The sequence below is a fragment of the Sitophilus oryzae genome, unplaced genomic scaffold, assembly GCF_002938485.1.
Source record: "Sitophilus oryzae breed Bouriz unplaced genomic scaffold, Soryzae_2.0 scaffold_1107_pilon_pilon, whole genome shotgun sequence".
NCBI classification, from domain to species: domain Eukaryota; kingdom Metazoa; phylum Arthropoda; class Insecta; order Coleoptera; family Curculionidae; genus Sitophilus; species Sitophilus oryzae.
The window spans coordinates 306,977-322,943 of record NW_022145735.1 but is presented as its reverse complement, the minus strand read 5'-3'; the positions used below and the strand labels follow the sequence as shown (position 1 = coordinate 322,943).

General features: G+C 34.2%; 1 protein-coding gene across 11 annotated transcripts in view; it reads left to right on the top strand.

Moving 5' to 3' along the window:
* The window catches only part of LOC115880989 (tensin-1-like), a 458,204-nt gene that overhangs the window by 389,614 nt on the left and 52,623 nt on the right, over positions 1–15,967 (top strand). For all 11 annotated transcript variants that reach the window (XM_030898374.1, XM_030898353.1, XM_030898341.1 and 8 more), the window contains one exon: positions 10,709–10,837. In XM_030898374.1, the coding sequence (XP_030754234.1) occupies positions 10,709–10,837 (129 nt within the window). The remainder of the gene's footprint in view (positions 1–10,708; positions 10,838–15,967) is intronic.

The window sequence follows — 15,967 nt, the reverse complement described above, 5'->3', positions numbered from 1 at the left end:
ACAGACAAAAAACATCGGGATGGATTGATTGACACTTGATTGACACAAACTGATCAAGGTTGTTCTCTGGTACACCGCTGATAGTTATCGGCCTGACTGGTTTTGATTTAACGTGTTCGGCTTGGCTTAGTATTACTATAAATCATCCTAAATCGTCAGACACGAAGTAGAGAAAATGAGAGAGAAAAAAATCGTAGTAATAGTCTTGAAGTCGCTGCTGGCGCCTGGTGTTTCTAATCATGCAGAAGCTACAACAGGAATGATTGTTGAAGTTATGATGATTATCTAAGGTGAATCAAAGAAATAAGAATAATAATTAATGATAAGAATAATTGTCTTTAATGGTGTTTGATACAATAGAAAAGTTTCTACTATTACACTCAGATGTGCCTGTACTCACAGCCATGTAAAAAAGAGATGAAATAAATATATACATTTTTTTTAATGTAACATACCGTGTGGTGCATCGAAAAATAAGTCAACAGTTTAAAGAATAAAGCTTGATTTTCATGCATCCGTTATACGTTGGTACGTTGGTCCGACGGTGCTCTGATTGGTCATAGCGTTTCCGCGCCACTTTTCATCTGTAAATATTTTACCTCAGCCCTGTCAACGGACCCGTTCATACGGACGTTTTGACCCTTTTTTGACAAATTTAATCTAACCTTAATAAAAATATAAGTAAAATAGCAAAATCGTTATGGAAACGAAAATATAAAATAACACCAACGTATATCTGATAAACGGATGCACGAAAATGCAATAAATTTAAAAACTGCGTTATTTTCTAACCAGTCAAAGTCTTTAAATTCTACCAATAAAATTAATATCGTTTCAACGTATCGTCGGACAACGGATGCATGAAAATCAAGCTTAAACCGGAGGTTTGAAACTAAAGGCACCAAGGTATTAAGTACATGGAAATGTGAAGACAAAAATAATTGGAACGGTAAGAAAATAACAATGACTTGACAATGAATATTCTTCCAGTTGAAGAAAAGAAAAACATTGACTCCTGTTTATTGGGAATACAGTAGGAAAAGACCACAGGATCTTTCACCGAAAGACTTCTTCTTGTGGAGCACACTCAAAAACCGTTTTTATGGGCATATTAAATACAGAAATTTAGATGGACTGAAAACGACACCTTTGTGGAATGCTAAAGATTCTCCCCTAACAGTTTTGTTGAGGGGTGTCTCACTCGGGTAAAAAATGTACACGTACTGCCAAAATATCCGTCCACTGCTAAGCGACTGCCAGTGACTATGAAGACTATGACTGCCATGTAATTATTAAAGGCGACTGCCATAAAACTGCCAATGACTGCCAGCGACTGCCAAGAAAATGTACATGTAATTCCAATAGTGAGACACCCCTCGAGTTTTGTATTAGTAGTAAATTTCACAATCATTTGGGGTATTGTTTGACTGTGAATGAATTCCCCATTAGTAAACATTTTATTAATTAGTATAGTTTAGTAAAGTTCCTTTAGTTACAAATATTTCTTTTATTTGTTAAATTATTGTGGATGTATGTGGTGTGAGCGAGGCCTGCGAGTGATCGGGTAATGAACAGCAAACAAGTCATACACCGCGAATACTATTCTCAGTTCAACTGTAGCGTTAACAGTAGCGTTTTTTTTTAAACAACTACCACTTCGAACGGCAGCTTTTTATCGGAGAGCAGTCGTGGATAAGGTATTTCACTGGAAAGGAAACTAATTAATAACAATAAACCAAAGAAATAGATATTGGGCGCCAGTCATGTACAGAGAAAGAAAACACAGTTGTATAATACTTAAAACTAATGACTATATTTATTCATGACGTTCTTTGCTGATACATGACATTGTAGAGTTCTAGTAAATATATAGTGGTTATATGTCAAAGAAAGTGGTGGTAAGAGTCGTACTAAATATCAATGAAAACAACTACGATAAAATACAGGACAAGTTTAAGAGAAAATATGAAATGTAGCATTACTTTAATTAATTTGATATATTCCATATGATGCTAAATCGAAGATGTTACAACCTGTAGATTCTAGAATCTATGTTTGATTATCCATCTATTAAAATAGTGCAATAATATCTATAAAAGTAATACTATTACAAGACGTAATGCAATGAAACTTAAGATCTAAATTATATTTTAAAGATTATATTGACATGAATGTTCTTAACAATTTAACCACTGAACATAGTCTGTACGATATTATTTAAGATGTACGTTATTGTTTAAGACTGAAAATGTTTTAGATGTTAAATGTAAAACTAGAACATAAATATACACTTAGCTGTTCTATTATGTAACATTGCTTCAAACAGTAGCAGCGTGAGGTGGTCTAGCATCTCTGTACTGTCTGTCGGCGATCCTGTTGGCCAAAACAACAAAAGGGGCCAGATTGAGGACACCATGAATCAGTACAGCCGTAGCTACTGACTAGGCTTAGAAATGGGAGTGAAGCAGCATGGGACTCAAGCTACATCCACGCTGTGGCACTTATATGTAAAAAAAAATCATTCTTACTGGGGACACTCGTCCACAGGACATCTGTACATAAGATAATGTCTGTACATAAGACACTACCCGTACCTTGGACACAGTCCGTACCTTGGACACAGTCCGTACCTTGGACACAGTCCGTACCTTGGACACAGTGCGTAACTTGGACCCTAAAAATATGAAACTCTTGTTTAAAACCAAACAAGGTCTAATAAACAAAATAAACCTACCTCGAAATACTTCCGAGGGCTCAATAAATAATAAACAACCTGTCCTTTCTTCCATGTGACATTCTGGAGGACAACGTGCCAGCAAAATACAAATACAAGTTGGGACATCCGTAACTCTACCCTAAAAATATTCAATAATAATATCGAATCTAAAAGGATAATGTTTCATCTTTACCTGTTGCCTCGAAATAGCAGCTGATTCAAATTATACAGCAAGATTTAAATAATCACCTTTTCTAAAAGCTGGGATACAACAGAGCGTCAAAACAAAGTGAGGTTAAGCACGGAGAGAGTTGACAGAAGCGATGTTGACAGCGCATCCTCAGAGCGATAACAGGGTTGTGTCGAACGATAACAGGGTTGGCGACTAGGGAACGTAAAAATTACGCGTCAAATAAACTATCCGGCCTGAACGAGAGGGAATCCGGTGATGATAGGCCCAGACATCATATATTATATATAAAAAAGACATGTAACGAACTAAAAACGTTACAAATTCTTTTGTAGATGATTATTCCAATTCAGAAATAAATTAACCACCCTTTTGAAACTACATAAATTCTTGTAAACAAAAAAAAATGTGACATCGAATTTGACAATGGCAAAATCGTATTTTTGCTGGTATTTTAATTGTAGCTTTCTCTGGGCCGTATTATAAATTGTTAGTAATTTGAAGGTAGATTTTTGCAAATTACTTTTAAACATATGCCTCTTCCAAAAAAAAACGAAATTCTAGACGACAGTACAATATAATTTTTGCATAAAATCATCTGGGGAGATAATATTATTTGACCTTTTCAAAATTTACATAGGATTTCCTATGTTCCGCGTTCCGATGCGCCACACGGTATACTCCTACAAGCAAAATGTACATTGTTACTGCTAAAATGGTACTATTAGTAATAGATTTCAAAACATAACGTTGTAGGTTTTTGGCAAGACTCAACTTTTACCTAATTTAATCATCTCTGAATCTCTTCTGGTTTACGAGATCAATGTAGGCTACATTCTTATATCCTTGGACACCTTGTATCTAGCAACTGAGATAATTTTCATACATTTTATACATTCGATATAAACAGATGTAGAGTATTTTGACGTTGATGTTTATACATGTGTAACTCATTATTTTTGAACCAGCCTAACCGTGAAATTTCACTCGAAACATCGCATCAAAGGAAAAGGCGTCGGATTTTCGAGATCTGAACGATTATTTCTATGAACGTACCGGAGAGATGATATCTGCCGAGCCAGATTTCGTATCAGGTACGGTTTAGTAGTAACTTGGTCTGATTTACGCAATGGGTGTATCTAAATATAATTATAGATGTTCGTATATTTTTAAATTAATGCTTGTTAAGATAATTTTCTCCAGAAAAGTTAATGAATGCAATAACGTATTTACTTTTTTGAATGTGGTAGGCAATGATTCAGTTCATATTAATAGTAAATGAATCTCTGACTTTCAGTGTCTTTATTTGTTTGAACTTACATATCGTTTCAGTTAGATTTAATATCATTAACACATCTCAATATTTAAGTATTTGTATGTATCCCTTGCTGCAGGATATAATATTCTGCGTTTCGAGTCCATTAATCCGTTAATATCTACCAGAATAATTTAGTTCAAATATGATTATTTTTTAGACTAAGGGTAATTTTTTCAGGAACATTTTCTTTAAAGAATTGTATTTTCTCTGATAATTCAGGTACCAAATTGCAAAAAAACAAATTTTGGAAAAAGGCAGGCCACATTTTGGTGTCAGAGAATGTTTTCAATACCAGATATTATAAAAAATGTCTATACGTATGTGGCGGATTCATCTATCTAAAAAAATCCTATGGGTATTTCGCCACTGGAAGAAAATCTACAAAATAAAATAGGTATGCAGTAGTGGCTTGTTAATAAACAAATTTGCCTAAAAAACAAAAAAATGCTTCGCAAAAAATACAAAGAAGAAAGAAAAACTATATAAAATATTTAAATGCATCTATTCGAGAACACTTTAGTTTTAAAAAACATAAAAATATAATAAATAAAAAAAATTATAAATTGTATATTTAAGTGAAGCATCTAGACTCTGACTAGAAATGTTCGAATTAAAGAACATAAAGATTATTTATGAAAGGGCGACTTTCATAAATCTAAGATTTGTCAACATTCATGGGACACGGGGCACAGAATAGATTTTAACAATGCAAAAATGATAATGAAAGAAGGGATAGCCTCTAAAAGAAAAATAAAAAACCCTTTTTTAATACAATCCTTGATACAATCTAATAAAAATAAATGTATTGCCCTTGCATCTGTAGATGTTAGTAATGTATAGCAATCGCTTCTTCGATTTTAAAGAACATAGCATAAATAAACATAACATACGTAAAAATTAAAAACAAATTAAAAATAATCATACAGAAAGTTTGAAGCTTTTTTTATACCTTATTAAGTAACTGTTATCAGGTAGTAATTGTTAATTTTGAAGGTTAACTTTTGATATAAGGTTATTTTAACAGAACGTCAACGGTTTTTGCAGACGGATCTGTTTTAAAAAAACTTAAGTGTTCTTGAACAGCATTTAGATATTTTAAATAGTTTTTTTTTTCTTTGTATTTTTTTGCTTCCGACGATGGAAAGAGATAAACTTTCCGAAACGTTAAGCATTTTTTGTCCCTTAGGCAAATTTGTGTATTAGTAAGCCACTGCTGACAATTAGTCTCCGTTGGATTAACGCAGTAGTGTTTACAAAAAATAACTATTTTATTTTGTAGATTTTCTTTCAGTGACGAAATACCCATAACATTTTTTTGGGTACCAGATATATTATTACGTATTTTATATTAACATATAATTAATAATGAACTCAAAAGTGAATTGTGATGAATTGCCTATTTTCTATTTTTTGTTTGATAGCATAGCCATGTTTTTGGTTGTTATTTATACTCATTTGTAAACCTTACTTAAAGTCGCTACTTTTTTACACAAGCCACCCTATATTATGTGTCTTAAAGCACATAAAATTACCATATTAATATGATAATGACATGTTAATGACAGACAAACGAAAACAAACAACCTAGAAGAGAGTAAGAAAATAAGAATCACGGTGACATTCAAGTAATGCAAAAATAACAACGTTAAACGTGCGTTTATTTATACTATGCAAATTATCGGTATAACTGCATAATAGCTGATTAATGATACGGCCTGCGGCAGTGTAAAAGTGCATTCTGTATGCACCTGTTTGTGCAGCGAGCACACCGCGAAACCTTAAAAGAGAATTCCTCCCATTCATGTTGGAAATCGTAATAAAATACTGATATTCGTTGGTGTCCTTAGCTCTGTTAGATTCCAAAATGACATATGTTTAAAAAGACCTTGTATTTACACAACATTGGACATATTTTCAGAAATTTTTCCCTTTTTCTGTAACATTACATTTTTCTTCCTAAAGATAAACTTTTTCCGTCAATTTTTACATTTGTACCAACTAGGGATGAGTAGATCCGGTATCTCAAAAGAATAGGAGGTAATTACATCAAGATTCATGGACCTACATCCAGGTTCCAGTTCTACCGGATCTATATCATTCTATACTTGCTGCGCCACAAAATTTGATCATATTTTCAAACTTCAAAAGAGAGCAGTTCGATATTTATTGGGACTGAACAGTAGAACTCACTGCCAGAATTTTTTTAACTTCAAAATACTGACTCTTCCTTCTTTATTCATATTTGAATCCGTTTGCTTAATCCGCAAGCACATATCTGCTATTCCCGAAAGGCCACCTCACAATTATCCACTTAGGAATGCGGAGCACGATCTTTATCTGACAACCCCGAGCTCAGAACTAGTTAAATGCTCAATACTGTACAATGCCAAAAAATGTAGAATCATCTGCCTTTCGATATCAAGTCGCTTTCATTCTTTCCCGCATTTCGCAAAGCTCTGAAATCATACTTACTGGAGAGAGCCCTATATGCGATAAACGACTTTTTGTTGATGTTTAATCTTGAACGTTTTAAAACTAAACTTGAACGTAGTCCTCGTCTGTTGATTTCTTTGACGAACCCTGTACAGTCATAACATATTCCATAATATCTTGAATTTACCAGTAAAGTAACAACACTAGACACTAGACACATATTTCAAATAATATAAAATAGTTTCCATTACGATTACAGCTCCCCGAAAGTTAACTTAGAAAACAGTAGATACAATTCAGCAGTAGTTAAAAATTCCCTCTTTATTTCAATACTTTCCAATACTGATTTATTTCGCTGCTTCGTTATATTTTCGTTATCTGCCAACGACTTTGCGCAGATAGGGATCAATATTCAGTAGGATCTATATCCATCAAGATCAGACCTACTCATCTCTAAATGCTACAAATAATAATAATATAGAAGATAAAAAAACATTATTATTATACTCTATATACTCAGAAAAATATAAGGTACTTCTTGGACCTTACAGAGTCCTTGTACTCAACTGCAAACTGTATCCGCATTATACGGCATACGGTCAAGGAAAGATAAAAATTATTATAGGGTCAGTCGAACACACAGACAGGCACACAAGTCGTACTGAACGACCTTGCGGAATATCGGTCCGTACCGCCAAAAGAAATCTTACAAGTTTGCGGACCTTGGAAGACGGTACGGCGTAGGGTTTTTTTGCAAAAGGAAGTGGTTCGTTCGGTGCAGTGGAAACAAAACAAAGAATGAGATATGGCAGTGGTCGGTTTAAAACAGGTTAGCCTTAAAGGTAGTACCTACTGCAGGAATCGATGGAGGACCAGACTGGTGTAACGGTTTTGCGTTATATGAGTCATTTTATCAAGTATTTGTATTGTCGATCTTAATAATATTTAAATTCGGAAAAGACCAATATCAGCTCTGAAATTCAACACAGGATTAGTAGCGCCTCAAGAGCATTCTGGAAATTAAAAGACAGGGTTGTCTACAATCATGACTTAAGTACAAAAACGAAACTTGCAGTGTACCGAGCAATTATAATCCCTACCATGTTATATGGGAGCGAAACCTGGGTGCCGTACCGCCGACACATGAACGCATTAAACAAGTTGCAACAGAGACACCTTAGACAACTCTTAAGAATCCGGTGGTTCCATCATGTTTCAAACGTACCGGTCCTTGAAAAAGCTAACTGCGAAAGTATTGAAGTCATGGTTACAAAATCCCGCTTAAGATGGGCTGGTCACGTTTGCAGAATGCAAGACAACCACATACCAAAATATCTGCACGACGGTGAGCTTGTAGACGGTAAGAGGAGGCCGGGTGGACAACTCAAAAGGTACAAGGACATTTTCCACAAAAACCTAAAGGGGATTAACATGCAGAATGAGTGGGAAGAAGCAGTTCACAATAGAACTCAATGGAGAAGAATTGTAAACTCAGTTAACAGCGACAACCAAAAAGTAAAGAGGCAACAAAGCAATGAGATTTTTGAATGTCCGGAGTGCGGTAGGCAAATAACATCACGTATCAGGCTTTTCAGTCACAAGAAAGCTCATGAAAGAAAACGCCTTGCGTGACCATCTTCTGATGCGTTTCGAATACTCGTCAGCGAGTAATGGCAGTATGTATGTAGGTAATATCTAAATATTGCTTCATAAGTTATACTAGATGAATCCCTTGTAAGTAGGTCCTTTTAATTCAATACAGATGTTGTCAATTTAAGGAAGATATATATTAAATGGAAAAAGAGGCAGAAAATACCAAGTGGGACATCCTGGGAATCAGTGAAGTAAGACGCAATGGAGAATATCTTCTAGAACTTCAATCGGGAAACACGTTCTACTATAAGGGTACATCGACGGGAAGGATAAGCGGCATAGGATTTCTTATTAAAAAGGAACGGAAAGACAGAATAGTAAACATAACAGTATAATAAGTAGAATAATCATCTCTGGAACTAGATCGGAAATCTTAATTTTTAGGACTCTTAGTATTTCGTATAGAACTCTTCGTTCAGCTGTCCATCGGTTACATTCCAAAAGGGTATGCTCCACCGTATCAGCATCGGAGTCGCCATAGAGACATCTCGGGCTATCAGCTATCTTTATTTTATGTAGGTAATACTTGAAACAACCGTGGCCAGAAAGGAATTGACTCATGGCATAGCTCATTTCTCCATATTCTCTATTTATCCAACACTCCTAGGTTCTTTATAAGTGTTCTAGTCCATTTACCTTTCCCATTTCTGTCCTACACCATATTTCCAGAACTTTGTTTCTACTTTTTTTCGCTGTTCTACCTGAATGTTCTTGCCTTTTCATTCTTTCTTCTATTACTATGTCTATCGGGGCCATTGAAGTCAGAACTTGTGCAGCCTCCGCAGATATTGTCCTGTATCCACGACATACTCTTATTGCCAATCTTCGTTGCATTAAGAAGTTTTTCTCTATGACTCTGAACTTTGCAGGTTTCTCCCCAAATTTCGGAACCATACAGAATTGTAGATGCTTGTACAGCAGCTAGCACTCGGCGTTTCGTTTAACCCAAGGTAGACCAGTTTGGCATAATTCTGGATAACATGGCCCCCTGTTTTTCTGTTTTCAAAACTGTATGGCGGATATGCTCAGAAAAGACTCCTCCCGCTTTGGTACAGTTATATTTTGTTTCACATGAAAACGTACACTGCGTGATTTTCGGTTACTAACCAAAATAACTGCCTCCGTTTTGTGCGGCGCTATTTCTAGTCCCACCTCATCCATTCCTGAGCACACCTGCTCCGATGCTTCTGCTGGGTATTCCATACGAAGGAGTCCATCATACAATACGTTCCATAGTAAAGGAACCAGTATAGATCCCTGAGATACACCTATAGATGCTTTAACTTCAGTCCTGAAGACCTACAAACACAAATTAACAAACTGAATGCAGCCAGCAATAAAGTAGGTCTCAAAATTAATTTAGCAAAAACTAAATTAATGTACAACGAAAGAAAAGGCATTCTAATAAATAACAGAAAACTGGAAATAGTAGAATAAATCATATATTTGGGACAACTAATACACAGCTCGAGATCTCTACTACCAGAAATCAACCGAAGAATTAATTAAGTTAGCATGGAACGCTCAATGGAACGAAATATGCTGGGAATAACCAAGGAAGACCGTAAAAGAATGTAGTTGATACGATAAAAGACCCAGGTAATAGATGCCAGGTAATGATGATCGCAACCAAACCTCAGAATTAAATCCCTCAAGAGGCAATGGGCAGGACACCTGGCAAGAAGAACGGACAACAGATGGACCACAAAAATGACAGCATGGTACCCACGAGGAATTAAGAGAGCTAGAAGAAACCAAACCTCAGATGAGACTATGATATTAGGAAATTAGCAGGGATAACTTGGACCCGCATAGCCAACAATAGACAACGATGGGCCCAACTACAAAGAGAGTATCTAAATATGTGAGGGAGGCTACACCATACTTGGAAATGGTTGAATAGGCTGAAAATGATGATGATGATTCAATAATATACTGGCACAAGTGATATTACACAGATTCCACAGCAATTTTTATTTTTTTCTTTTGATTATAACACACCGCAAAAACGTGTTGAAAATCAAATTTAAATTCCCATTTCCTGTTATGGCAATACAGTAACGAACGCCCAACAACATCGATCATTAATACAAGCAATTTCTGTTTGGTTCTAAGGGCAAAACTATCGCCCATAATTCAGTTCTCGTTACGCGGCCACTACACCCACTTACTACCAGTTAATAAAGGAAAAATCGTACCCAATTACGGTACTGGCACGGTTCGATGATTTATTTGCTCGCTACGGTACTGCCTCGCGTCGGAATTAAATTATCTGGAGGTTTTTCTCCGGCTATAATAAAAATTGAAAGAAATAAAATATGAAATCTTCATTTGGATAATTCAAGTTATGTTTAAATTTATTGGAAAATTGAAATAAAAATTTTGTTGTTTGTTTCAGATGACGTGAACCACACTTTCGGTCCACTAGATGGCAGCATCTACGCCACGATCGCCAAGAAACCGGAAATAACAGGCGCAGTGTCCAGTCCGCTTACTGTGTCTATGGACAGTGGGATTTCATCAGCAGGTAAGGATTGGAATTCTGGCTAACAATTCAAAAAATACCTTATGGATTATCTCGTTTCCAAAGCAACCTAACCAAGATGCGATTTTCACATAACTATGCTACTTTTTTTATGAAACTAAAGATGCTACACACAGATTTGTCCTAGCCCTCTTAGTTTATGAAATACAGGGTGAAGTTGTAAAAGTTAAAAACTGAATTTCGCATAGTTTTTCACGTAGAACCTAGTGGCGAACTAGTTTTTCGCTAAGAAACATCTTTAGGTTGATATAAAAGCAGGGTGCAAAAAAATCAAAATTTAAAAAAATCGATTTTTTTTATTTTAATCAGATTTTTTTATTTTAATCGTGTCGTTTTTCCATATCGATCGCCAATATATTTTATTCTGTAAATTTTACCGATGCACCTATTTCGGCAAAAAAAAATCTCGCGCTTAGATCAAAAGGATTTTTTTGGGAATAGTCATGACTGTCTTAAATCGAGAGTAAAATTAGTACCATCTAATGTTCAAAGTGCAAAATACTAATTGCAGAACAAAATGTCGGTAGAAATTTGGAATGAACTAGAAGATAAATGGGGAAGGCAGAAGTTACCTTGATCACCACTCAGCTATTTTAAAAAAGATATAAAACAGCCTTGGCATACCAGCGTATTTTTTGACATTGGTTATAATCCTCGGGAATAAAAATATAACCTGACATTAGAAGAAACTAGTTCTGCACTAGAGTATGCGAATGAAATGTATTCGAATACCGGATTTCCGAAACTTCACAATTTCAAAATAAATCTCTGCCATTTAGTTTAATGGCTTCACACGAAATAACTTCAAAAATCGACCCAACATTTTAATAGACGAATAGATATTATACGTGTTATATATGTTATGTTATATCTTTTACAATTAACTTTTCGATCACTTAAAGAATTTAAAGGTTAGAGAAATACTTTATAGGAAAATTTTTATTACTTTTGCTGTTATTTTTCCATTGTGTAAAAGTAAAAGTGTTTTGGTGTATTGTGGTGATTTAGTGTTTTATTTTGTGTGTAAAAGTAAAAGTGTTTTGGTGTATTGTGGTGATTTAGTGTTTTATTTTGCTGTGTAACACCAAAGGTTCCAACCCCCAACTGTTATTTTTGTATCTATACTCATAGACGAGAAACCCTGCAAGTACACGAAAATGGGACACCCTCTATTTCTCTGACTTTTGACAGTTATCTTTTTTTGTAATACCTCTTCATAGTCTATATCCAAGAATATAAGTATTTTATATCCTACTTCACCATTGTTACCGCCATTGTCTACCACTTTCAACTAAATCACCATTTTAAGTTTAAAGAATTTGAATAAATTCGCCTTAAAAGCGTAATTAAATCATTCCTCCGAATTGCGCGCTTAATTGGAACTTCGTACAAGGTCGTAGACTGGTCTTAAAACAGCCTCGGGATGTTTAATCTAACCTAAACGATGGTTTTTCTTCTAAAAGCAAAATTCTGTTCGCAAATAAACTGACAACGGGCATATTTGTGTACTTTATTTAGCAACGTTATGGTTACAATTCGAGGAACAGAGAAGGTCGACCGTTTTTGTTATTAATAATTCGACTAAATTTAGATTTAAATCATAATATCTTACTGGTTTTCGAGGGCAACCCATAAAAAAATCCTCAATTAAGACCTATTGCTTTTAGTTGGGATAACCCTATAGATTTTAATTTCACGAGACGGTAGAAATAACATTTATTGTAAACCAATGTCAAAGTTTACAGAATAAAATATAAGTTCCGTCACTTGTGTCGGCGGCAGGTATCAAAAGCCGCTTCACACACGTGTTTCCCAGTGTATTACTGGTGTGTGGACTTTGGACCCAGCATACACGGCGGATCACGTTCGGCGTATTACTCTGATTTTGGCGTTATTACAGAGTGGTCTCGCATGCATATGGAATTATTTTTCAAGTGATTATTTAATTTTCATTGCAAAATGTTACTGATCACATTAGCCTTAGTTAATTGAAGGGTCGGCCGTAACAACGTTGTATGTAACATTTTGCTGAAATGTGATGTTTCCCTAAAACAACGTTTTATAAGCATATTTGAATGTATTGGCGCAACTGGAACCGAAAAATTTTGCCCGATGTCTGGCAATAGGGCAACCTTCAGTCAGTGCCAGCCTTGCATTCCCGATAATAACGTTATACGTGCATTTAAGCGCTTAGTTAGAGGGCGGTGCAACTTTCACCAGCGGATATTTCCCACTTAAATAGGGGAAAAAAAGGAAACCAAATATAGAAAACTGGAAACAAAACGCAAGAAAACGTTCAAGAGATGCTGGAGAGCAATATTCTAATTTATCTAGTACTAAGATTTTATTTTGTAAAACCAGTTTTTTGAAAATAATGTTTGCGTTATGTAATTTCTTTCTTTAAACCTTTATTAATAAAGTAAATTTATTAAAAAATAATTTGGGCTTTAATTTAATATACATTGCTTACGTGTAACAACGTTGTAAGTTACATGAACATACAACGTTGTTACATGCAGTTTTTACAATAATGACCTCTATAGTTGGATATTTCGTAATAAGCATTTTTAAAAATTATAAATCAGTATAGTTATAGCAACTTTAGTAAACTATACTAAATACGAAGTTTTATCATCACCTAAATGACCTCTTACCGTTTTTCGTGATTTATTCCATTCACTTCTTTTGTTATATACAACGTTGTTACGGCCGACCCTTCAATTATTTATTAGTGTATTATAAAAAAAGCATAATTATTTTTATTATTTCTTAAAAATAATATTGAGTTTTTCGCCACTGGAAAAAAATTATTTAAAATATTTAATTAGAATTATTCACTTAAACACTTTATTTTTTTACACGAAAAATCATATACTGGGTGTGTCTCAAAAGTGGCTTACCCCCTATAACTTTTTTATTTTTTCAGATAAAAAAACGAGATTTGGTGTGTTAGTATATGACCTAAATTAGGATTGATTAACGTTTTCAATTCTTTTCGGTCACTTCCAGTTTCACCGAAAATGACGACAACTTTTGATTTTTAAACGGCAACCTCGGCATTTTTCTACTTTACTCGATAAAAAATGACACTCTGAATAGAATGACATATCATATGTCACCTTTTGGCATTTTAGCTTAAAAAAATCTTTTAAAATTTCAATATTGAGTGTTATAGCTTTTTTAAAAACAAAACTTTAATCAAGGAGTCCTGGGAAAATAGATTTGATCGTCTAATGTTTTCCATGCCTTGTCTTGGCCGGTTAAAAGATGCCCAAATGGTATTTTTAACCATATCTTAATTTTTTTCAAATGGAAAGAGGGTGGCTCATTAGTATATTTGGAAAAAGTATTTCTTTACGAATAATTTCATGCCACACATTTGGTATTTGAGTCAAATTGTCGTTATAAACCGCGTGTTACACTTTCAAATAAATCATATGTGAAACTGTTAAAAGCTGACATATGATATGTCTTTCTACTCAGAGTATCATTTTCTATCGAATAACGTAAAAAAATACCGAGTATACCATTTAAACATCAAAAGTTGTTGACATTTAATAGTTTCAGCTTTGAATTTTATAGTGTACGTAATTCGTGTTGGAAAACCATATTACGCACTCATGGAATACTGCACTCGTGCGTAATATTATTTTTTCCAAAACACTCGTTACGTAATATACTTTTACATTATTTACTGTTGACATTGTGTAGCTTTATTTTTGTGTTTGTTTTTAAAATTTATTTTATTTTTGCTATATCTTTTTTGCCATGTCTAAATATTTATATGTAATACACCAATAAACTGATAGTATATTTTTTCTTTTGTAGATTTACTATTAGGTATTTTTGAAATACCCCACGTTCCCCTGCACCTTGTCGCACATTGCGATCGGTAAAAATGCGGCTTCTATTTACCCCGGCTTCCACTCCTGTTTTCATCGAAGTCCGGCGTATCGGACGAGGCGGCTTCTGGCTTTTGATACGCGATTTTCAAAGTGCCGATGCTAAGTGACCGAACTTTTTGCCAATGTGTACCAAAAACTTGTAAACCAATCTTTCTTTAAATATCAATTGGGATTACTGTATACTGTGTTAAATGAGATATTCCACGAAAGGCTTCTACATGTTCTTGATGTTAATGTCATGGTTAAGCAAAGCTGAATTTTTGTCCATTATAGATCACTTCCTTGACTCTCTTCTTATACCAGTCTAGAGCTGCTCGCTGCTCTCTATTAATATTATTTTTTTTTGGATCTTTTTGCAAAGAAGTGAAGGGCAAATTTTTAGATATAGGAAGTGCTTAATAAAACAAAAAGATTAAACAAAACCTTGTTCGATTATGATACAAAATACAGACTTTTCCATTTAAAATAGCAGAGAAAAATACAACCTTTAGTTTTAACTCGTCCTGTATATATCAAACAAGATTGAAAAATGTGGTAGTCCGAATTTTGAAGAAGACACTATTATACAGTACTCCCTGTTAAATTTTTTTAAAATTCTAATTAGAATTTAGAATTTTAAGAGGGCTTTAAATAAGCAGCAAATTTAGGCTTAAAAATGGTTATATTTCAAAAACCATTCGGTATAGAATATGACATTATTTTATTTTTGGAACGGAAATTTTGTGGCAAATCTACTGAGCTATAAAAGGATATAGTATTCTATTTAAAAATGTACAACTTTGGTTTGAAAATGTTTGAATCACTCTGTATGCTGACATAAATATTTATAAAAAGTGCGTTATTATTGCCTTCATATGAAATACAAAATATTAAAAACTGAAATGAAATTCACAAACCAAAAACCTAATATAGAGCCTTTTGGGAAGCCTGAATCACCCTTTAGATTTTATAAACAAATAAAACAGCGGTAAATTTTCCGTTTGCATGGTGTATTTACGGCTAATTTACGGCAATTGTTCCACCTAATTTCAGACATTTTACTTAAAGTTTACTGGAATCGTTGTATTAACTAAATATATGACCTTGACGCTATTACATTTTTTGATGCAGGGGGATAGAGAGTGGTCGGAGGATATTTTTTTTAATTGTATCTAAGAATGCAAAAAACTGCAAATTCCTGCTATACTGCAAAATTCCTAACTATGTT